Raw genomic sequence first — 25,079 nt, forward strand, 5'->3', positions numbered from 1 at the left:
GATATCAAGGGACCCAAGGAACAAGAGACTTAAAAAGCAACATGCTGCCATGTCAGATGACACTTTGGCCTAAATTACAGAAAATGCACTTGACCAAACAAGAATTTTCCAGCTCAGTCAAAGATCTATTCCAAACCTGGTTATTGAAAATTTCCATACTGGACTAAAAAAAACAAAACAAAACAAAACAAAAACATTTCAATACTGAACTGATTAGAAGCAGGTTATATTTTTTTGAATTCCTTGGTTCAAAATCTGTAAGAATTAGAAATTGGGGTGATTAATTTTGGGTCCCCTTTAATACCCATCTCTCAAATGCTGGGTCAACATTCCCTGCTACCATGTTATGACTCAGAGGTTATGGTGCAGGGAGACCCTTTTTACTCCCTCTTGTTTTAGGAGATGGCTCAGGAGATAAGGCTCTGCCACCACACCATTCCCCCCCAACCCCGACACACACCCCGCTGTCCCGAGGGGCATCATTATATTCTTCCTTTATTGGCTGTCCTTGTATAATACAAATCTGTAAGTTTAGATACAAAAAAATCTGGAAATAAAAGATAGAAAAGTACCCGCCAGGCACCCCCCCCATTCGTCCCGGACCCCTCCCCAGCGGGCACTGACGTGAGGTAACTGAGCATCTCCTTCCCCTTCCTCCTACCCCGCCTCCTGGGCCCCCAACTTGGCCCCCGCCCTCATGAGACCTTGGCCAAGGAAGATGTGGGCCCCCCCAGTGGGGGAGAGGGGTGACAGGGGTGAGCACAGCATTGGCAGTGAATGCAGCAGGTGGGCAGAGGGAAGCCCTTTGCTTGTGCTGTGTATGGGAGGGGATGACCAGACTTGGGGTGGGCCCTCGTGTGGGGCCCAGAAGAGCCCCAAAGTGGGCATCCCTTTTCCATCCCACCCAACACTGGAAGGTGGAAGGTCAACAGAAACTGGGACATGTCACTTGAACTGAGGGCACTCAGTGGGACTGTGGCCATCCCATTGTGTCTGGGGTGGGAGTGGAGGGGCGGGGGAAGGGCATTGCCAGCTTAAGTCTGGCAGTGAAATGGGTCCCTTAGCCAGGCCGGGTCCATCCCTGAATTCCATCCTGTCGCAATCTGGGCGTACAATGTCGGTTCTGTAGTGGTTGTGGGGGGTGATCAAGAGAAGGGGCTAGAGGGGGTGTTGGGGGGGCGCAGCCCCAGGGAGCGGGACTAGGGAGAGGTTGGGCCTCCACGCCCAGGTGTGGGGCACCCGGAGATGCTGGGGCGGGCAGGGTGGCATGGGCTACAGTTCAATCTCGAAGGTCTTCTGCAGGTCGCCCGAGAAGGGGTTGGAAGGCTTCTCTACAGCCGGTTTGCCTTCTAATGCTGCCCACTGGGCCTCAAAGGGGTCCAACTCAGGGGCCGGGGCAGGGGCCGGCTCCGGGGGCCAGGGTGCCCCAATGGGGCGTGGGCGGGCCTGGCCCCCAGGGGCAGTGGGCATGGCCGGGGGCGGGAAGGCTCCAGCTTTCCCGAGCAGGGTGGCAGGCTGGGGCTGGAGCTGGGCAGCTGAGCAGAAGGCGTTGGCCACCATCTGTGAAGGTGTGATGCCCACCACGGGCACCCGGGGCATGGGCGGGTAGCCCAAGCCCGGGTAAGCGGGCACAAAAGGGGGCTGCATGTGTGGGGGCGGCAGGAACACGGCCACCTGGGTGGGCGCGCCATCGAAGGGCCCCACGGGGGCAGGGAAGGGCTGCAGGGCAGGGGCCACGGGGGGCACGGAGGCCGCTTGCTGCTGCTGTGCCTTGGCCACCTGGGACACCTCCTCTAGCCACCTCTCGGCCTCCGAAGGGGTCCGCTTGTGCCCGGGCTGGAAGGCCGCTGCAGGGGGCACGGAGGACTCACCCCAGGCGGAAGTTCCTAGAGAGAGGAGAGGGGACAGTTGAGAGAACCCTAGGCTGGGGGTTGGATCCTGCAGCTGTGTGCCTTGCATCCAGCTCCGCTCCTCACTAGCTGTGTCGACTTCAGGGCAAACAGCTTAACCACCCTGCACCGTGGAATGATTCCGAAGTGCTCAGAAAATACGGTTCTGGGATTCTCAGGTCCTAAGATGGAAGAGTACCTGCGAGACTGACAATCACCAGCCCAGCTTCCCTTCTGATTGGTCAGTGCCAAACTTGTTACTAAATATTTTTACTAGCACCCTTAGTTCTGATTATTTTGACAATGTATCGTTTTGGGAGGCTAGGATTCTAAGATTGCATGGATCTTTCTCAGAGTATACTCTACTGTTCCAACATAGTGAGCGAGGTTCGGGGGTTTTAAGGTTGTGCTTTTGAAGATTCTAGAGTTCTCAATTTATACTGCAGTTCCAAGTGCTTCCGTGGTTCTAGGATAAGCTCTTGGTTCTAGGGTGATTCCAAGGTTTCATGGTTCCCAATCTGGAGGTTCTAATATCCTGTGATTCTAAAGCTGTAGGTTTCTAAATTTTATGGTTCTGAGACAGGAAGGTTTAAAATTGATCCCGTGGTTCTAAGCTGACCCCGTGATTCTCATGTTACCTCATGGTTCTAGGATGAACCCATGGCTCTGAGACCCTGGGATTCTAAGATGATCCAAGGCTCAAAACGGACTCCATGGTGCTAGGATGGGCCCATAGCCCTTAGATGATCCATGGTTCTAAGCTCGTGGGATTCCCAGGTTCCCGGCGTCCGGGAGGTAGCCCTGAATGGGGCTGCAGGTGGGGCACTGTGGGGTGGCTGCTGCAGGAGATGGGCTCGCTTACCTGCTGAGGCCGGTGGTGGCCCGGGTGCTGGGGCTCCGGTGCTGGCGAAGGACGAGCTGATCTGTGTGCACAGAGCATTGATGCTGTCACTGTCACTGGCACCAGGAGGCTCCATCTCGGGCACTGGGAAGCCAGGGAAGGGTGGAGGTCAGCGAAGAGGCCCAGGCCCTGCCCTCAACCCTGTGTGCGCTCAGGTGGCCCCCTCTGACGACCTGGGATCGTGGGGTGTGTGGGTCATGGGTCCACTCTGCAGGAACCAAACGGCTGTGGCCATAAATAGGCTAACTCTGTGCAGATGTTATATCTGAGTGACACAACAGCCAAGTGGTATGGGACATGTGCTGGCTAAGAGTCACAGGGACCCCACAAACCAAGGAGGACCTCGAGATCTGGGTATAGCTACAAACCAGAAGAAATATTTTAAATGTTTACCAATATATATTAATTAAAAATATGTCCAACCACATAGATGGCAAGAGGACTGACTTGTCAGGATGGATGTTGGCCACACTGTTGTGCACCGGCTGGGGATCATTTGTCCGACTTTGGGTGGAGAAGCAGGGCCCTGTCCACCACACCTGGCCTGGCCAAGAGCATTCATCATGAGGGCAGAGATGCACCTGTTCCAGCCAGCCAGGAAAACCTGAGTGGGTATGGTGGCCTCACAAGGGCTTGGGATGAACAAAGGTGTCATCCGGATAAACAACAGAGGGGCGCCTGGGTGGCTCAGTCGGTTAAGGTCTGCCTTCGGCTCAGGTCATGATCCCACAGTCCTGGGATCGAGCCCTGCATCAGGCTCCCTGCTCAGTGGGGAGTCTGCCTCTCCCTCTCCCTCTGCTTCTCCCCCCACTTGTGCTCTCTCTCAAATAAATAAAATCTTAAAAAAATAAAATAAACAGTGTCATAAATGCAGAATATTAAAAAAAAAAAAACACACCAAACAAACAATGGAGAAATGCCAGTGTGGTGTGATATCTCAGCAAGTGGTTGTCTCCAAGGGAACCTGTATGATGCTCTGATGAGCATCAGAAAGAAATCGGCTGTAGGGCTCCGAGGTGTGACGTGGGGGTGCCCAGGTGGGAAGGGCAGCGGTTTCCAGGTCAATTCTAGGACGACCAGTTTAGTCCAAATAGGTGTGCAGCTTTTTGAGGGTGTGACATCTCAGTGTGACCAAAACCCAGGCGTGTGGCATCTTGCTTGTGCTTCCCAAGCGTGGGCCAATCCAGCCACCCCCGTGTGACACACGAATGTTTTTGCAATCGTGCGTGAATCTGAGATGTGACTTTCGAGTTTGTGTGAATCCGGGTGTGTGGTTTGTGAGTGTGTGTACATCCTCGTGGGCTATCTGGATACGTGCCCAAGTGTGTGTTAATGGAAACATCGGCTTCTGTGACTTCCGAGGGTGTGTGACTTCTGAGTCACAGTGAGTGTGTGACTTCTGTGTGTGGCACCCGTGACTCCTATGGATCTGAAAGTTCTGGGGGGCAGGTCACACCAAGCAAGTGTGCCACTGGTTCCAGGCGCATGAAGCCTCCAAATCAGGGGGAGCCAGGGAGTGTGCTCGCGTCAGGCTGTATTAGGACAGCAAGTGCGAGGGTGTGTGACTGCCGAGGGACACAGCAGGACAGGGAGCCATTGTGCGTCACTCTCGACCAGCACTGGCATCTGCTCAGCAGTCACCTTTGGGGGCAGCCCAGCCTTCCGGACACAGATCAACACCTCCCACGCCAGTCCCCGAGGCCATAAGAGGTGGGCGTCTCCGATCTGGCATATGGAAGCAGGAGAGCGGACCAGACCCTGTGACTTCACGGACAGCTGGGAGGAAAGGCAGCCCTCTTGTCTGTCTCCCTCGGGCAGAACACGGCACTGGGCCACCTCTCTTCCCCCTTTCCCACGCAGAGGTGGCTTTTAGATCATGACCTATGCCACCTCTCTCTCCTTTTTCTAGCCTGTGGCAGACATGAGTAATCGAACACGATGCTTTTTCCCCACTGAACTCTGCTCGCCTTCCCCCTCACCTGGCCAGACCTCATGGCTAAGAGAGAGTGCTGGTCCTTGCAATTCCATCTCCCCTCTAAGAAAAACGGAACAGCTCCATTGCCTCTCCTAGCTAGCAGCACCCAGGGCAGACATGGCTAATCGATGATGATGTGTCACCTCTTTCTTCAGCACTGTCCCTGGAAGACATGGCTGGTCAACGATGATGGGTGCTGCCTCTGCCTGATCCTTTGCCTGCCAGTGACATTGCAAACCCGGCACTATGCTCCTTGACCCCTGACCCCCATGCTCATGTGTGCTCTTCACCTCCTGTCTCCACTGGCCAAATTCTGGGAGCCCCCCTCCTTGAGCTAACATAACTTCTGCTGCTCTCTCTTCTCCCTTATCCATGGCAACCTTCATTAATTAATCATATGGTGTGCCACCTCGCTCCTTTTTCTTGCTCATGGCAGACCCTGTCAGGAGATCGTACCATATGCTGTCATTCTATTCTCCCTGCCCCAGGCAGACATTGTTAACCCATCACAATCCTCCCTTCGTCTGAGCCTGTATCCTTCATCTAGCTAGATCTTATGGCTCCAGTGGCCAAATGCTTGGAGTCTCAGCCTCCTCCAGAGCAAACAATGGCATCTAGGCAGCTTCTCCCCTCTCCGGAGCCCTGGCAGACTCTGCTAATCAATTGTTGTGAAAGCCACCTCTCTCATGTCCCTAACCACAACAGACATTACGAATCGATCAGAGGCTTGTGCCATCCTTCTGCGGTTCCTTGCCAATGGTAGACATTGCTAATCGATCATGATTTATACTCCCGCTCTCTCCCTTGCTGGCGGCAGATGCTGCTAATCGCCAATCGACCACGATGTGTTCCACCTCTCTTTCCTTTCCCCTGGCGGACAGTGCTAATCGATCAAGGTGTATACCACCTCTTCCCTCTCTGGTGCTTACTGCGGACGGCGGTATGGTATTGATCCTGATGTTCCTTCCCGCCGAGCCCCCGGGCTCACCTGTGCCCTTCACCTGGAAGTCAGTGCGGCGCTGCAGTGTGGATGGCAGCTCATTCAGCCGTAGGCTCAGCTGCCGTTTGAAAGGTGAGTTCTTCTGGCTGAGTGCCGGGAACCCACGGAAGGAGCCCTGGCGAACCAGCTGTTCCAGGGGGGCGTGGCGTCGGGGGATGGCGGCCGCACTGGTGCCTGCAGCCACTGGGGTGCCCGCCTCACCCTTCTCACCGGGGGATGTGGTGGCCGGGGTCGGGGACACGTGCCCAGGCTGGGCAGGGCCGGGCGCCGCAGTTGGGGCAGCTGCTGCCTCTGCTGGAGACATGGGGGAGACAGGTGGTTAGATACCCCACCTAGGTATTTGCTCCTCTCCCACCAAGTCCCCTTGGATCGTCTTCCAGTGCTGCCTTCCTCACCCACTATGTCCTGCCTGTCCTCATGACAGGCTGGTCAGAGCCCTGAAATGTCTCTCATCCCCACCACGCCAGTACCGCCTGCCCCAGGAGGCCCTCGGGGATTCCTCCTCCAACCTGACCTTCTGGGTCTCTCTCGCTTTCTGTCCCCAGTCTGGCTTTCTTTGCTGCTTCCGCTGTTTTCCCTTCTGAGACCTTCTGTCTCCCTTTCTGATTAATTTAACAAACACGTATTTGGTGCACGATGCACGTCTCAGGCATTGTTCCAAGTGCCCTGCAAGTATGGAGTCATTCGGTTCTCGCAACTACCCAGTGAGGCTGATATGAGCAATATCCCCATTTTACAGATGCGGACACCAAGGCCCAGCAATGGTGACTGCTGAAGCCACGGTGCTAGGAAGGGACAGGCTGACTCCAGTCTGTGTCCTAAACGAATACCCTAATCCTGCCTCTCCCTCTGGCCTACTCTCTCCACATCATGCTATGTTCCTGTCATTCTGTCTTCAGTTCTCTCTTTCTCTCCACTTTCCACCATTCTTCGCACCTCAGGTACTCTGCCCCTTCCTCCAGTTGCTACTTAGCATTCTAGACCCAGCTTGGCACACTTCTTCCTCTGGGGAGTTTTCCAGATTATTGCAGCCCCTCCCTATTTCGTGGAAAGCGCACTGCTCCATCACTCCTAAACTGGAAGGAGCTCCTTGTCGAAGGGCAAGCACGGTGCCTCGAGGCTGTAAATCAGCGCATCTACAGTGAAATGCTGGGTGGTATGTTCAGCAAATCACACCACACTCCGTAAACTCGCACTTTGCTGTGTAAGCTGTGAAGTGCCTTCTACATTGCAAAGTACCTAGAAATGATCACATCCTTTGGAAACAGCAAAACCCTTTGCAAACTCTAAAGCGAATGCACGTTCTTTGTAAATGCCAACAGCCTCTATAAACAGTAAAGAAATATCTGTCAACACTGTGAAGAACCATGTCATAAACACTAAAACATCATATACTCGATCAGGCCCTCTGTTAACTTCATTTTGTCATCTGCTTGGCAGATAGTAAAATACTTTACAAATTCAAATAGATGATGTAAACAGTAAAATACTTTGTAACCTATGAAGAACTTGTAAATTTGTCAAGAGGTATGTAAATGGTCATGTAATTTATACAAAGAAATATACTCTGGATGCTCTAATAGTCTAGTGATAAAAACTTCTGTTTTCCTAACTTTTTGGTTAGAAATATTTTATTTTATTTTTTTTTTTTTTATTTTTTTTTTATTTTTTATTTTTTTTAATTTTTTTATAGAAATATTTTATTTTTATTTTATTTTTTTATTTGCATTTTTATTTTATTTTTATTTTTTTAAAGTTTTTATTTATTTATTTGACAGAGAGAGACATAGCGAGAGAGGGAACACAAGCAGGGGGAGTGGGAGAGGAGAAGCAGGCTCCCGCCTGAGCAGGGAGCCTGATGTGGGGCTCGATCCCAGGACCCTGGGATCATGACCTGAGCCGAAGGCAGACGCTTAACGACTGAGCCACCCAGGTGCCCCATTTTATTTTTATTTTTTACTTTGTTTTGTTAGAAATATTTTAAACTTACAAACAAAATGTAATCATGGACTACTGAGCCCACATGTTCTCCTAACCTATGCTCCCCACAGTTAACTCATTTGATCTCTCTTCCCTTCTACAATTTTTTTTCTGTACCGTTTAAGTGCAAATTGTAGGCAACGTCCTTCACTCTAAAACCTCCAGCATATACCTCCTAAGAACAAAGACGGCCTCCTCCAGAACCACAGTACAATTAAGTCTAACATGGGTATAAGACGATGAGCTAATCTGTGGTCCGTGTTCCAATGTCCCCAACTGCCCCGATCATGTCCCTTAGAGATGTTCTTTACAGATGGAGATCATCTAAGATCCAATTCAGGATCACACGCTGCATTTATTACTACTTGTCAAATCTCTTTAGCCTCCTTTAATCTGGGTCAGTTCCCCACTGTAAGTTCTTTGTAAATTTTAAAGCAGTGTTTTCCAAAAATTTATAAACTAGAATCCACAGTAAAAAAAAAAAATACTGTGACTCAGAACACAGTATACTTATATTTTAAAAAACACACTGTTTGGGGCGCCTGGGTGGCTCGGTTGGTTAAGCGACTGCCTTCGGCTCAGGTCATGATCCTGGAGTCCTGGGATCGAGTCCCGCATCGGGCTCCCTGCTCAGCAGGGAGTCTGCTTCTCCCTCTGACCCTCCCCCCTCTCATGTGCTCTCTCTCTCCCTCTCTCTCATTGTCGCTCTCATAAATAAATAAATAAAATCTTTAAAAAAAAAAAAACACACTGTTTTAGGGGTGCCTGAGTGGTTAGTTGGTTAAGTGACTGACTCTTGATTTTGGCTCAGGTCATGATCTCAGGTTGTGAGACTGAGCCCAGTGGAGCCTGCTTGGGGTTCTTTTTTTCTTTTCCTTCCTAAGATTTTGAGAGAGGGGCACCTGGGTGGCTCAGTTGGTTAAGCGTCTGCCTTCAGCTCAGGTCTGATCCCAGGGTCCCGAGATCAAGTCCCGAATCGGGCTCCCTGCTCAGCAGGGTGTCTGCTTCTCCCTCTCCCTGTGCTTCTCCCCTCCCCCCCAGCTTGTGCTTTCTCTCTATCAAATAAATAAATAAAATCTTAAAAAAAAAAGATCTTTTATGAAGCACCTAGAATTTTTCAATTAAAAGAATATATTCTCTGGGTTCTGCTATGGCCCAGACAGTGTTAAAAAAATTTTTTTTTATTTGAAAGAGCACAAGCAAGAATGAGTGGGGGGAGGGGCAGAGGGAGAGGGAGAAGCAGGCTTCCCGCTGAGCAGGGAGCTTGATGCGGGACTCGATCCCAGGACCCTGGGATCACGACCTGAGCCGAAGGCAGACACTTAACCAACTGAGCTACCCAGGCACCCCCTGCTTGGGATTCTGTCTCCTTCTCTGTCTACCCCTGCTCACACTCTCTCTTCCAAGAAAATAATAAAAACCACACTGTTTTAGAATTTACAGAATATTTGCCACTTGCCTAGAATGTTAGAGATTACCAGATATTTTTCTTGATGGCAACCCAGAATAAGAAAAACCTTTCACACAGTAACCTGTCTCACACACAGACACACACACACACAAAGACATACACTGAAATATGTATATGTCTACAAATATGTGTATGTCTACAAAATAAAAGTATCATTGAACTACACTTACCTTAATACATTCAGCTAATCTGATATTTTCTATTCTTTTCTATTTGTTTTTTCCAGTGCCAGCCAGCCACAATCCACCAAGCTGACTTCACAAGCCATTAACTGGCCTTGATACACAATTTGAAATGCCTCTGAGCCTCCCTGACTTAGCAGATAATGGAGCGCTGGTGAGTTCTGCCGGGATCTGTGGCCTGCACAATATTGCCCAAATAAGTAAGCTCTATAAACTGTAACCAAACCCTGTGGTTGGTGCTGTGCTTTGTAAAGGGCAGACTCCCTGTGCTTCTGCCGCTCTGCCCCCAAACTGGATCCCCTCTGGGCAGCACCCACCTTTCTTTTTCTCGGGGGCTTCTCGCTCATTGGGCCGCCCGCCGCCTGAGAGGCGGAAGGAGCCCTCGCGGGCAAAGCTGGTACGGCTGGCGTCGAAGGCGGCCGTGACCCCGCATTCCTTCTCCCGCCGCTGTTTCCGCTCTAGGCAGGCTGCAAAGGCACAGCCCACGGCGTGGCTCAGCCTCTCGCCCTGTGGGAAGACAGGTCAGGCCGGGTGTGGAGGCGGTGTTGTGCAGGCTGGATGCCAAAGCCCTGGGTGCCACCCGCTCGGCGTGTCGGGTGATCCTGGACAAGTCCCCCGCCCCCACCTCGGGCCTCAGTGTGCATCTGCACCAGGAGGGACACAGATGACAGCTCCCGGTGAAAACAGCCAGAAACAAGAGTGCAGTGCTGTATGGCTCCCTTTATATGAAGTTCTAGAACCAGCAAAACTAATCTTGGTGAAAAAAGTCCGAAGCGTGGCTATTCCTTAGGGGGTAGGGGTCGGGGTGGGAACTCACTGGGAAGGGGCAGGAGGCGTTGGCTGGAGTGGAGGAATGTTCTAGGTCTTGATGGGGGCTTGGGTTGCACAAGTATATGTAGTCGTTAACATACTTGGGTCTGTGCACAGCATATATTTGACTTTAAAAGAAAATGAGCAGGAAATGAATGAATTCTACTTCATGGTATGCATGCTGGAAGTGTGTGGGGGGGAAGTATTCTGATGTCTGCAACTTTGAAATGCATCAGAAATGGGATGGACAGATGAGTGATAGAGTAAGCACAGACAGACCTAATGGCAGGATCTGGGTGGTGGGTGTACAGGGGACTGGTTACAAGTCTTTCGGCTTCCCTGCGTGCTTGAAAACATTTTGTCATAAAACCTTGGGGGTGAAAACAACAGCCCCTGTTGAGTGCCTACTTGAGAGGCTCCAAGGCCACAATGATGCTGGCTTCCTGCTTTCCAGCTGTGTGTTCTCAAGAGATCCACGTCACCTCTTGGTGCCCAAGCCTCCTTGTTAGGGCCCTAAGGGCACTCACTTAACAGGGTTGTTGCAAGACTTATCTATGAACTAATATATGCAAGGCATACAGCACAGGGAGCCAGCCCAAGAGCCAGGCACAGGGAAACACCACATAGGTGTCCCAGTAAATCTGTCCATCCTTTGTTGGAATCCTCACAATCTGCCAGGAGGTGGATATGCTTATGAACCCATTTTATAGACAAAGAAACTGAACCTTAGTCAACACACCCATTACAATAAGTGAGTGGCAGAATTAGGATGAGAATGAGATTGATCTGACTTCTGTTTCCTAACCAAGATGCTCAGCCACCTTTTAAAGATAAACTTGGGGACAAAAATCCTCAACAAAATACGAGCAAGCTGAACTCACCAGCACAGGAAAAGGGTTATGCACCATGATCAAATGAGATTTATCCCAGGAATGCAAGGTTGGTTCAACATATGAAGATCAATCAGTGTAATACACCACATTAACAGAAAGATGGAAAAAAGCCACACGATCATCTCCATGAATGCCGAGAAAGTATTTGACAAAATCCAGCCCCTTTTCATGATAAAAAAAAAAGTTGAAATAATTTGGAATAGAAGGAAACTTCCTCAACCTGATATAAAGTCACAGCTAACATCATACTCAATGGTGAAAGAGTGAAAGCTTTTCCCTAAGAACAGGAACAAGACAAGGATACCCATTTTCTTTTTTTTTTTTCCCAAAGATTTATCTATTTGAGAGAGCGAGAATGAGAGAGAGAGAGAGAGAATACATGAGAGGGAGGAGGGTCAGAGGGAGAAGCAGGCTCCTTTGCTGAGCAGGGAGCCTGATGTGGGACACGATCCCGGGACTCCAGGATCATGACCTGAGCCGAAGGCAGTCCCCCAACCAACTGAGCCACCCAGGCGCCCAAGGATGCCCATTTTCATCACTTCTATTCAACACTGTACCAGAAGTTCTAGCTAGAGTAATCAGACAAGAAAAAGAAATAAAGGCATCCAAATTGGAAAGGGAGAAATAACATTAGCTCTATTTACAAATGACATAATCTTATATATAGAAAATCGTAGAGAATCCACAAAGGAACTATTAGTGGTAATAAATGAATTTGGCAAAGCTGCAGGAAACAAGATCAACACACAAAAATCAGTTATACGTACCTACACTAACAGCGAACAATCCAAAAATGAAGTTACAACAATCCCGCTTACAACAGCATCTAAAATAATAAAATGGGGGCGCCTGTGTGGCTCAGTTGGTTAAGCATCCCACTCTTGATTTCGGCTCAGATCATGATCTCAGGGTCGTGAGATGGAGCCCTGTGTCAGGCTCTGTGCTGGGTGTGGAGCCTGCTTAAGATTTTTTCTCTCTCTCTCTCCCTCTGCCCCTCCCCCCCATGTGCATGCTCTCTCTCTCTCTCAAAAAATAAAATAAAATAAAATAAAATAAAATAAAATAAAATAAAATAAAATAAAATAATGGTTAGGAATAAATTTAACCAAAGAAGTCAAAGACATGTATGCTGAAAACAAACACTGCTGAAAGAAATTAAAGAAGACCTAAATAAATGGAAATACATCCCATGCTCATGGATTGGGAGATTTAATATTGTTAACAATAGCAGTATTTCCAAAGTAGTCTATAGATTCAATGCAATACCCACTGAAATCCCAATAGATTCTTGTAGAAATAGAAAAGCTGACCCTAAAATTCACATGGAATTGCAAAGGACCCAGAACAGCCAAAGTAATTTTGAAAAAGAACAAAATAAAAGAACTCACACTCCCTGATTTAAATAGCACTCCAGGGCGCCTGGGTGGCTCAGTTGGTTAAGCGACTGCCTTCAGCTCAGGTCATGATCCTGGAGTCCCGGGATCGAGTCCCATATCAGGCTCCCTGCTCAGCGGGGAGTCTGCTTCTCCCTCTGACCCTCTTCCCTCTTGTGCTCTCTGTCTCTCTCTCAAAAAAATAAATAAAATCTTTAAAAAAAAAAATAAATAGCACTCCAAAGCTACTGTAATCAAAATAATGTGATACTGCCGTAAGGATAACATATAGATCAATGAAATAGAATTGGGAGCCAGATAATTGACCTACACATCTATGGTCAATTGATTTTCAGTAAGGGTACCAAAACTTCAATGGAGAAAGAACAGTCTTATTAACAAATGGTGCTAGGACAACTGGATATCCATATGGAAAAAATAAAGTTGGACCCCTACTTCACACCATTTACAAAAATTAACTCAAAATGGACCAAAGGCCTAAATGTAAGAGCTAAAACTATAAAGCTTTTAGAATAAAACATGGAGTAAATCTTCATGACCTTAGATTTGGCAATGGATTCTTAGATATGACACCAAATACACAAATGACAAAAGAAAAGAAGATAAATTGAACTTCATCAAAATTAAAAACATTTGTACATCAAAGGACACTATCAAGAAAGTGAAAAGAAACCACAGAATGGGGGGAAATTTTTGCAAATCATATAACTGATAAGTATCTAGTATCCAGAATATATAAAAAGTTCTTACAACTCAACAATAAAAAGACAAACAACTCAATTTTAAAAATATTGGTAAAGGATTTGAATAGACATTTCTCCGAAGATATACAAATGGTGAATAAACACATAAAAAGAGTCTCAACATCATTAGTCAGTTGAGAAATGCAAATCAAAACCACAATGAGATACCACTTCACACCTACTAGGGTGGCTGTAATTTTTTTTTGTGTGTGTATTTATTTGACAGAGAAAGTACAAGCAGGGGGAGCGGCAGGCAGAGGGAGAGGGAGAGGGAGAAGCAAGCTCCTGGCTGAGCAGGGAGCCCAATGCAGAGCTCGATCCCAGGACCCTGGGAGCCGAAGGCAGAGGCTTAACCAACTGACGCACACAGGTGCCCCTAGGGTGGCTATAATTAAAAAAAAAAAAAAAAGGAAAGTATTAAGTGCTGGCCAGGGAGTGGAAAAATTGGAACCCTTGTACTTTGCTAGTGGGAATGTAAAACTGTGTAGCCTCTGTGGAAAACAGTTTGGCAATTCCTCAAAAATTTAAACATAGATCTAGCATATGATCTAGCAATCCAGCTTCTAGATATAGACCCCAAAAGTATTAAAAACAGGTATTCAAACAAATACTTGTGCACCAATGTCCATAGCAGCACTATTCACAATATCCAAAAGGTAGAAACCACCCGAATGTCCATCAATGGATGAAAAGATAAACAACATGTAATATATCCACACAATGGAATATTACTCAGCCATAAAAAAGTACTGACATGCTACAATGAGGATGAACTTCAAAAACATGATGCTAAGAGAAAGAAGCCAGTCGCGAAAGACCACATACCATATGACTCAGTTTGTATGAACTATCTAGAAGAGGTAACTCCACAGAGACAGAAAGACTAGCCGTTGCCAGGCTTAGGGAGGAGGGTGTGGGGCAAAGGGAGCAATGGCTTAATGGGTCTGAGGTGCCTTTTAGGAGCGATGAGAATATTGGCAACTAGAGAGAGGTGATGAACGAACAAAGTTGAGAGCGTACTAAATGCCACTGAAGTGTACGTTTCAATCTGATGAATTTCATGTGAATTGCACCTCAAAAAATAAAGTTACACTTGGGGAATCCTGGGAGTTCTGCTGCTTAAGGCTTCAAACCCAAGGCTCAGAAGTGGAAGGGAATGCAGAGAAGGTCACGTTCTTTACCCAGAGGAGATGGTCTTGCTCTTTTCTTGCTTTGATTCTTTCCCCCAAGTACTTTTCAAGATTTTATTTTATTTGAGACAGAGTGAGAGAGAGAGACAAAGAACACAAGGAGGGGGATGGGCAAAAGGAGAGGGAGAAGTAGACTCCCCACTGAGCAAGAAGCCGGATGCGGGACTCGATCCCAGGACTCTGAGATCATGACCTGAGCTGAAGGCAGATGCTTAACTGACTGAACTACCCGGACGCCCCCCATCCCAAGTACTTTTCAAATGACAGCAACTATTCCTAGTGACTGAACACGTGTTATGGGACTCTGAGTAGAACTTTCTGGGTGTGATCCTAACGAATGCTTCCCCAAGACACCTGTGAGCAGCCACTGCTAACACCCCCATTTCACGGAGGAAGAGACTGAGTCCCTGAGAGGAAAGTCACTCGGGCTTCATGTCCCACAGCTAGGTGGTGTGACACTGAATCCACACTAATCATGTGGTCACGTGTTTTCCAAAAATAGCCACAGCAAAATTCTGGCAACTTCCAGAATTTTGTCACTCCCCTATCAGAGGTGGAGTCTGTGTTCTCCCCGCTTAGCCTGGGAAGACCTCTGCGAACGTCTGGACAAACAGAATCCCACAGAAGCAAGGCTGTGTGGTTTCCAAGACCAAGACCAAGACCAAGCAGGTGCAAGCTCTCTCATTCTCTCTACTCACTTTGGAGCCCTGTGTCACCATGTAAGAAGTCCAGCTCTCCTGACCCCCCCTGCCAGAGAGTCCTTGTGGAGAAGTCCTGAGATATGTGAAGAGTAGGGATATCCAGCTGGACTCCTGGGGTTACAGCTCCAAACACCATCAGATTGTAGCAGCAATAAGAGACCCTGCACCCAGCCCCACCCAGCTGAGCCTCGTCCAAATCCCTGACCTATAAAACCCCTGAGAGATAATAAATGACTGTCACTTTAAGCCACTAAACGTTGGAGCAATTTGTTACGCAGCAACAGATAGCCAATACAGCTTAGCCTGCTATGCTCAGGAAATATGCAGTTGCTCGAGGCTCTGGTTTCTGAGATCTCCATGCTAGCCCCTGGCAGGCACTCACCAGTACTGACTAATCCATCCCGACACTCTCACGTTGGTTTTCCACATCCGGTTTGAGGTCTGAGAGTGTGTGTATGAGTGAGGAAGTTGGGGGTACTGACCAGTTTTGGGAGTTCGGAGCTCTTGGGGCGGGGATTTCTGAAATACGAAGGAATCCCGTGAAAATCTGAGAGGGGTACGTGTTGTTTTACTTGCCCAGTATCCATTCCCCTTGCTTTTGATAACAGCACCCCAAACTCCCTTTGGGGAGCTCCTCCTCCATGTTGGATAAGTCAGTCTGTGTGCTCCACTCTCCCTGGACCAAGGGGAGGCCTGACCCAAGCCAGGCCAATCCCATACCTTCTTGTCAGAATTTTAACCTGGGACACTGGGAAGCTGGATTTATCTCTGCAGCAGTGCAGTGGAAGGAACCTCCCTCCTTTATGTGGCTGGAATGAAGATGCAAAGGCTGGAGCATATGCACCCATTTTGGATCACACACTCCTCCGGTGCCACAACAAGATAAAGGAGCTGTAGCCCTTGATGGGCAGAGAGGAGCCACACCAATCGTGCACTGCCTGCCTCTGGATGTCTTTCACATGAACCAGGGACAAACTTCTATCTCACTGAAATGACTGGCAGCTGGGGGTTTTCTGTCACAGCCTCAGAAACCTAACTAAGAGAATGTTTCTGAGAAGACAGTCCATTTGTGGCTTCCATCAGATTCTCGGCGGGGACCTTGACGCAGACACAGTGAATCGAGGCTAAAAGAAGAGTGGGTACCCTGGGGGTGTCATTGAGAAGGGCCCGAGGGACCAGCTGGGGGCAGGAAACTCTCTAAAACTTGGCCTGGCTGGGGTTTTTATGTAAACACAAGTTTATGGAGCCCTGCCCAGACCACCTGTGCATGTTACTATATGCATACGACCCTCATAAAAAACAAAAATAAGAGAAACATGCAGAACTATGGATAATGAGAAAGATGATAATGTTTTCCTGGGCGCTTCTGATGTGCCAACCGTCATTCCAAATACTTTGTATTAACCCCCTCCAGCCTCCCCATACTCCTCAAAGTTAGGAGCTGTGAGGACACAGGGCACAGAGAGGAGGGGTGAGTGGCTGGCCCGACGCCACAGGAGAGGAGTCAGCCAGCTTCCTCCCGGCTTTGGTGATACTCACAGAGTCCTTGAGCGCCAGGAAACAGTGGCAGATCCAGCGGCGGGTGGTCCCATCCCGGCAGATGTAGGAGAAAGCCTTGTCCAGGTTGCGGTCAGGGGCACAAAAGGAGACCTTTTCGATGGTCTGGTCTACCAGCAGGTCCTGGACGGTGGTCGGGGAAACCAGGAGAGGAACTTGAACTATCTTTCATGTATTCATTCAGCACTCCCTTAGTGTCTGCTCTTTGTCCTGTCCTGAACGGGGTGGGGGACGCCACACTCACTGAAACAGAGGTGGGCCCTGCTTGAATGGGGCTCCCCCGTTAGTGTGGGACTCAGGCCCATCACCAGAGAGAGACACAGGCGAGGCGTCAGGGCCGGGATGGGGGCCACGAGGAGGGACTGGTGGGAGCCACGAGGAGGTGCCCAACTCAGCTTGCTAAGGAGACGGGCCGAGCTTCCTGGAAGAGGTATTAACTAGGCAAAAAGGCAGGGAACGGTCTTTCTGCACTCAGGAACCGCCTGTGCAAAGGCATCAATCCTGTTTAGTTGTTAACCTAACTCTTGTCATGTGCTGCTGCCTCCTTGGGCAGTCTCTGGGCCGAGAAATCAACAGTGAGCAAACATACTCAGATCCTGGCCGCATGCACTGACAATAAACCCAGAACAGCTGACATCCACTGATCTGAGCACAAATACTGCACCAGGCACCGTTTTACGCTGCGTGCACCTACCTTCTCATTTAGGGCAGGCTCCATGTTTATCCTCATTTCACAGATGAGGCAACTGAGGCCCGGAGGGGTTAAATCTCATACTCTGGGTCACCCAGCAGATACGTGGGTGAGCTGGGATCCGAGCTAAGACGGCTGTTCCCTGTCTGTGCCAGCTTATAATAACTGCAGGACTCAGTCCTGAATTACGACTACGAGGTGTGCCAAGATGTTGCGGGAGCACATGGTCTAGAAGGCCCCGGAGGGAGGGACCATCCTGGAGGTGGGTGGGAAGGCGTCCTAAGCCCCGATTCAAGCCGGGGGGAGGCGAGGGGCCCACCGGTGCCCCCTACCGCCCCCACAAGCCTCCTACCTTGGTCTTGTCATCCACCACTCGGAGCCCGTCGGCTGACACCCAAAGGACAGACTTCACGGACTTCCGGCCCATCTGGGGCGGGGGAGGAGGATAAAGGGCCTGGTCAGGGCTGCCTCCTGGGGTCTGAGCTGGCCCCCTCCCGGCTCCACCCCTCACTTACCGCCTTCAGCTTCTTCACGGCATCTTCACACACATGCATCCCCCGGGACTCTTCCACCTCCACATGGCCCAGGTACTTGGCAGGGAGGAGATGGGAGCATGGAAATCAGCACAGTAATACCTTCCCAGTGTCCCCTGAGCAGCTGCGATGCAAGGTCCCTCGCCCATCATACATATGAATCCACTCTGCACCTCAGCCCTGTGAGGCGGGTACTCTGCTCCCATCCCAGATAATACAGATGCTGAAGCAGGCGTCCTGATTCCCACCTTGCCTCTATTCCCAGGCCTTAACACATTACCCTCTTCCTTCTGGGCGCCAATGTCTGCATCTCTGGGCCTCAGGACTGGCCCACTGATGACCGATGGGAGCTGGGGTATGCTCACCCCAGCGCCCTCACCCTGTGGCCGGGATGGCTCTATTTCCCAGCATTCTTCCCCAGGGGTACTGGGGTGCCCACAGCTGCAGGTTAGTGATACACCCTTTACAGGCTGCCTACCCTTCCTCAGCCCCACCAGCATCACCAGCATCTCCCACACCTCCAGATGGACCCCTCACACTCCATGACTGCTTCTGGGGGAAGGGAAACACAGTGGTTGTGACCACAGCCGATGGGGGCGGAGTTGGGATTTGAACCTGAATCCTGCTGTCTCCCTCACAGAAGCGCAGTGTGTGTTGTGAAGAGTCATCCAGTGCCTTGTGGAAATTGTGAGCTCCCACAGAATAGGGTGACTCCAGGAAGAAGTTATACCCCCACCCCGGCCCCCGCTCCCCAGATAATACCTTCCCGGTACAAGAGAATATGTGTTGGGTTTTGATCCCGTCTTTGAGGGGCCCAGACCTTGGGGTCGTGCTCCAGCAGGCTCCACAACTCTTTGGGAATGTGACCTCTCTTCTGTACAGGACGGGGCCTCAGCCATCCCGCCCAGCGCCAGGGACCTGCGAGCTCACAGCTTCTGCCGGCGGCCCGCCCACATCCCCGCCCACATCCCCGCCCGCGCCCCGCCCACATCCCCGCCCGCGCCCCGCCCACTCACCCTGACCGGGAAGCTGCACGTGCCCTTGCGCACCGCGTCCTCGTCGGCTTGCCACTGGTGGGGGCGCGACGCCTCGGGCACGTAGGCTGGTTTCCGCCGCCGCAGGCTCTGTCGTAACTTATTCATGGTGCCCGCGCCTTCTGGTGACACAGGACAGGGGCACGCAGGTTAAGGGCGGGGCCGGAGGCATGGGCTCCAGGGGGATGGATACAGTGCTCAGGAAACATGGGGTCAGATGACGTGGGATTTGGGTTACAGGGTTGGGGGGGATCACTGGGTCAAAGAACATGGCATTCAGGGAACATGCATCAGCAACAGTCAGGGGACAGGGGAAGGCAGGGGAATGCCAGAGTCAGCAGTGGGGCTGCAGAAGAAAAACTTGGGGCCAAAGTACATGGAGGCCTGGGATGGATGGGGTCATGAATCACAGCTTTTAGCAGTCTGGAGATTAGGGATGTGAGACAGTCAGGAGGTATGAGGATCCAAACTATTAGGGAGTCAAGACATTGGAGGGCACAGGGGTTAGAAGGCGTAGCGGCCATGGGTCATGAGGCCAGGAGTTTTAGGGGTAGGAGGTCAGGGGATGAGATGGTCAGAGGGCATGAGAGTTGCGAGTTGCATGCATGCGTTCGATGTGGGGAGACTCAGAAAGTCCAAGGATTGAGGTCCAGAACCCAAGCTCTGGCAGAGGGTGTGGGGGCTGGGGGCTTATCTCTGTCCCTCTGAGATCCGCCCCTCTGTCAACTGTGTCTAGTCAAAGGCAGGAGCCCCCCGGGGGGGTGTGCACCTGTGAGCATCAGATGAAGGTGGGGGAGTGGAGGTGGTCACAGTGGAGGTGGGGACAGTCTTCACTGACTGATAAGCCATCCTGACAGTCCCAGGAGGAGCATGAGGGGCCAACCACGACAGAGCACCACCAGCAGATGGGGTGTGTGTGTGTGTGTGTGTGTGTGTGTGTGTGTGCGCAAGCAAGTGTGCAACTGGTGTATTCCTGAACAGTGTCTAGATCTGAGCATGCAGCGATAATCTATGAATGTATTTCTGAAGACTGTATGTACAGAAGGACACAGGTCTGAGAATGGTTGTCTGTGAAAGTGTGTCTGGGAGTGCTGTCTGTGAGGGGGTCAGTGTCCAAGAGTGTGGTTGTTGTCCGTAAGTGAAGGTCCTGGAAGGTTGTTGCTGAAGGGTATTTAACTGTGAGAGTGGTCATGGACTGTGTGTCAGGGAACATGCCTGTGAGCATGTGTCTGAGCACGAAGTTGTTGTCTTCGAAAGGGTGTGTCCATGACTGTTGCTTTTGAAGCTGTGTGTCTGTGTGCGGGTGTGGCTATTGTCTTTGATAGCTGTCACCTAGGACAGTGTGTGACTGAGTTATCAGAGAGTCCGTGTCTCTGGCCAAGAATGCCGCTGTTGGTGGTGAGGCCGTGTGTCTGTGGCTTTTGTTTGGGAGGGTGTGTGTGTCAGAGTGTGTAGCTGTTGTAGTGAGTGTGGGTTCATGCATGTTGTTCTGAGGGTGTGTCTCGGCCACCGAGTATCTGGGTAGATGTGTGAGAACAGGAGGTTGTTGTCTGAGAGTGTGTTCATGAGTGTTATTTGTGAGGGTGTGATTGACGGTCACTGAGTGTGCAGGGAAGACATTCGAAGGTGTCCACTCATGAGTGTGATTAAGCCCGTGTGAGCACAGGGACAGTTCCCCCGGTTGTGCGAGGCAGACCCATGCACTCACTCAGCCCTTGCCCTGGCCCCAGCTGGTCACTCACCTGGCTCCGTCCTGGAGGTTTCGGGGGGCCCCGGGGCCCCACAGGGGGCTGGGGGCAGATGCGGCTCAGGCCTCCTGGGTCCGCCCTGCCCAAGGAAGGGAGGAGAAGGTGAGAAACTGGCTTGGGTTGGGGCTCAGTCCCCTACCTGACCCCCTCTGACAACAGCCAAACCCCCCCCCTCCATCTCAGGCTCCCTGATGAGAGCCCCGGTTGTCATAGCAACTGTTACTAGGGAGACCAGGCACCTGGTAGCAATGGCCCGGGAATGAGTAGGTGTGTTTCGGGGGCGGGGCATGTGTTGGGGATGTCCTGGCCTCAGGAGGCCCTCAGTACCCAAGGGGATGGTGTGAGGAGGGAGTGGCCTTGACCCCTAGACACATGTCCAGGCTACACATAAACATACTGTCACATGCGTGCACGCATGCAACTCAGGTCTACAGTTGTCCCCAGCCCCTGGGCACAGAAACCACACAGCCGCACACGCCGCATCACATAGACACACGTAAACGGCGTCAGCCACTATCACTGGCTGGTCACATATCTGTGTTCACAGACACAGACGTTTGTCCATGTGAATAGCAAGCCCCAGCCTGCCCAGGCGCTGCCACGAACATCTGGTCACATCAACTACTGGATGTTTGGTCGCTTCTTGTTTTCTCAGCCACATATGGAGAGCCAGGCCCGGGCACACGCACCGGAGCAGGACTCACTCCCAGTGACATCTCCTCAGGCCCCCGCCCGACACACTCGTGTTGCAGCACCTACAGTCACACCGGTCAGAGGTCGCCCATCAGCACAGAGTCACGCACGGACATGGTCCCAGCCACACACACCTGTCACACGTGGCTCCACTGCTGCCCAATGACGTGGTCATGGGTGCACGCAGACACACCGACACACATTCGGTCCCACCCCGCCACAGCCACAGGTGCTTCACGGTCACACACCCAGTCACAGGGACACACGTGTGGTCACAGCATCAGCCACACCTAACATGGAGAGTCCTCCCCAGCCAACCACACACAGAGACACGGGCGGCCCTAGCCTGTGCGGGATAGAGGACCAGGCACGCACACTGAAGACATGCACAGAACCACCCAGAAACGACTGTCCCTTGGGATGGCCATGCTCAGGTACGGCCAGACAGTTCCAGCCATATGCATTTCAGAAATGACCATGTGTGCCAAGCCACACAGCATCAGTGTCCATGTTACCCAGCCATACACCCTGGCCATGACACAGTCCCCCAGTGTCCCATCCCCGGCTGCACATGTCACCCCATCACAAACACACAGCCTCTCTTAACGCAAACACACAGGTCACAGGGTGAAGCCTGTGGCCACATACAGTCACAGCGCCATGTGGACAGACGCACAGTATCTCACACAGAGAGACATCAGCACACAATTTCTACATCACACGTCATAAGCACACAGTGATGAAGAGACAGAACTCAGAAATGCGGTGACCCGGACATAGGGCTTATAGCTGCGTCTACACAGAAGGCACAGTTCCTGGTAGAGCCATGTACGCGGTCAGGAGAGTCACCCGGTTACCAAATCACCTAGATGGAAACCCATGTGGTCCAGCACGCACACAGGGACACACACACACACCAGACAGCCACATGGCTATAGACACGCGTACTGTCTCAGGCCATGACATACACTTAAGTACATAGAATCACCCAGGGTCGCAGACATGCAGGTCACACACAAATTTAGAAGCCGCAATCACCTATACCCCCCCCACACACAGTATCTGGTGCCACCACACACAGACACAACTAGAACTTGAGTCACACACGATGAAATAACCCTCTATTAATACTCAGTCAGGGGTTCAGACCCCTACTCCAATCTTTCACCCAAATCACACGCAGACACAACTATAAATGCACACAGTCACTTAGTATCAACACACAGAGCTAGATGGAGACATAGATGTGACCGTGAACACACAACCATTGTCCTACACGTCACAGGGCCATCACACAACCGGGCACAATGTGTCTTCATATATAATGGCAGTCACATACCCAGAGTTGCAGGAACAGTTGTGTGTCACATAGACATATGTGTGACCCACATATACGATCCGTTATAGATGCAACCGCAAACATTCACAAATCACTGGGAGAGTGGCACATGGCCATGGAGTCATAGACACAACTCCACGTACACAGTCCCAACTCCACCCACAGCTTGTCGGCCACACACTTGCCCAACCCCAGACCCAACACACACACTGTCACAGCCCAGTTATAGTTACCAAAGCACACACCCAGGGTCACAAAAGATGTAATCACAGACACAACCACATAGTCACAACCATGCACACGCACACTCAAACACAGACTAAAAAGTACAGGGTTCTGCACAAGGAGTAGCTGTCACACACACAGAGTCACACAAATGCTGGGGTCACACACAGACACCATCGTACACATTACTAGACACAACCACAAGCACAAAACACAGACACAGGCACAGGATTCCTCAGAGTCACCAGCTCCAGTGCACACACACACACAGCCACAGTCACACAAACACCGGGTCACACTCTTAGCCACCTCCCTATCGCTTGCATCCCCCCTTCCCCCCAGGTACCACACACAAAGCCGCCCGTCACCCGCAGACGCTGCAGACAGACAGGGCTGCACTGGGTCCCTGGGGAGCCGCCCCCCCCCCCCCCCCCCCCCGCCCCTAGCCTGAATCTTGGAGCCTGGGGGGCCATACCCAGGAGAGGGAGGCAGCACATTGTATGCGGGTGGGGCCACTCCCAGGCCCCTGGGCAGCCCCAGGGACCCTTGACCAAGCCTTTGGGGGTTGCCTGAAATTTCCCTATTTTATTCAGGCTGGGTGGGGGGGTGGAGTCCCAGGCAAAGGGACCTTGTTTTGAGAAGGGGCTATTCCTGGGACGCCGCCCAAGGATTGGGAGGGATGCTATGCTCAGGACGTCTCTGAGGCCTGGGTACAGACTGTGCCTGGAATCCCCCCCAGGCCTTGGCTTGGTGGGGAAGCTGTGCCCAGGGACCCCCATCCTCAACACCTTGTCTAGAGGGTTGTGCTCAGAGACCACCTCAGGCAGGGAGGGGTAAGGATTGCGTCTGCTCTGGAACGGCCTCCTGGAGGCCTTGGCCTGATGTGGGGTTGTGTCCTGGACCCCATCCCCAAAACCTTGCCCAGGGAGTTGTACCTAGAATTTGTCCCCCGTCCTTGATTTTTTTTTTTGAGGGGCAGGTCTATGTCCAAGATCCCTATTTCCAGGGCCTTGGCAAGAGAGGGCCTGTGCCCCAGACCCCAGTCTCTCAAGCTTTGGCTTGGAGGGGGCCTGTTCTGGACCCCCACCCAGACCCACCCTCCCCAGCCTTGGCACCCTCTCTCCATCCGGGCGCCGCGGCCGCCTCCCACCCTCCGCCACATCAGCAGCGGCGCCGCCCCCCACCCCAGTCCCCCTCTCCCGCCCTTCTCACGCTGGCCGCCGCGCTGCGGGACATCCAGGGCCCGGGCGCCCCCGCCTCCCGCGGCCCCGGCTGGGCCCGGATCCCCGAGCGCTGCTGCTCCTGAGGCGGCGGCGACGGCGGCGGCGGCAGCTCGGTCTGACGCCGGCCGGGGCCGGGGGCCGGGGGATGGTGCGGGATGCACGCGCGCGAGCCTGCTCCGCTCCCCGGGAGGATTCCGTTCCGGGGGCGGGGGAGCGCCCCTCCTGCCTCGGCTCCCCGCCCCAGCCCCGCCCATTGGCCCGCCGCCTGCGGTATATGCAAGAAAACCCCGCCCCGGCCCGGCGCCTGGCCGGCTCAAGCCCCACCCCCTGGCCTGCAGGCCACGCCTGTACGCAGATATGACCCCGCCTCCTCTGGTGCGGCCACCGCCCCGCCACGCCCATTGGCCAGTCCCTGGCTGAGCCAGCATGTGAGCCTCGCTGAGACCTTCCCCCAGGCCCGTCCAGGCGTGGGCTCTCTTCCCCTCTGTGACCCTTGACCTCAGGTCCCCTTCTGTTCCATGTCCGTAAAAGAGCTGCATCAGGAAGCCCTTTGCCGCCGCCCCACATACCCAAATCTTCCAGCTAACCCCACGGTTCTCCCAGCCCAGCGGGGGCGGGCAGAAGCGGTGACGAGGCACTTTTTGCAAGGAAGGGGAGGGGGAATGAAGAGACCCCGGCGTCCTAGTGCGTGAGCGCTTCGGCTTCGGGGGCGGGGGCGCCGGGGTGGGACCAGGGCGCGGTTCTGGCCAATACTGCACACCCCGCTCCCACTCAGTCCTGTGGGTTTGGCAAAGCAGCTGGCAGGGGCATTACGGCCCATTAGCAAAGGCGAGGTTGCCGGGAGCCGAGGGGAGGGAGCGGGGAGCCTGGGAGGTGGGGGGGGCAGGCCTTCTCAGCTGCCACAGCC

General features: G+C 52.0%; 1 protein-coding gene across 3 annotated transcripts; it reads right to left on the reverse strand.

Annotated features, from left to right (window-relative positions):
- Positions 1-210: 210 nt before the first annotated feature.
- Positions 211-24,376, reverse strand: NUMBL (NUMB like endocytic adaptor protein). Of its 3 annotated transcripts, none has more exons than XM_027620132.2 (10): positions 24,162-24,376; positions 20,687-20,771; positions 18,927-19,063; positions 17,893-17,967; positions 17,730-17,804; positions 16,669-16,809; positions 9,716-9,905; positions 5,754-6,059; positions 2,752-2,874; positions 211-1,886 (listed from the first exon to the last, which is right to left on the reverse strand). In XM_027620132.2, exons 1-10 carry the CDS (start codon positions 24,183-24,185, stop codon positions 1,273-1,275), a joined length of 1,770 nt encoding a protein of 589 aa, XP_027475933.1. In that variant the 5' UTR covers positions 24,186-24,376; the 3' UTR covers positions 211-1,272. The 3 variants fall into 3 exon arrangements, with proteins under 3 accessions (XP_027475933.1, XP_027475934.1, XP_027475932.1); XM_027620133.2 differs by having other exon boundaries at positions 5,754-6,056; positions 18,927-19,066; XM_027620131.2 differs by having other exon boundaries at positions 18,927-19,066.
- Positions 24,377-25,079: the final 703 nt, after the last annotated feature.

Source organism: Zalophus californianus, chromosome 17 (assembly GCF_009762305.2).
Source record: "Zalophus californianus isolate mZalCal1 chromosome 17, mZalCal1.pri.v2, whole genome shotgun sequence".
NCBI lineage: Eukaryota > Metazoa > Chordata > Mammalia > Carnivora > Otariidae > Zalophus > Zalophus californianus.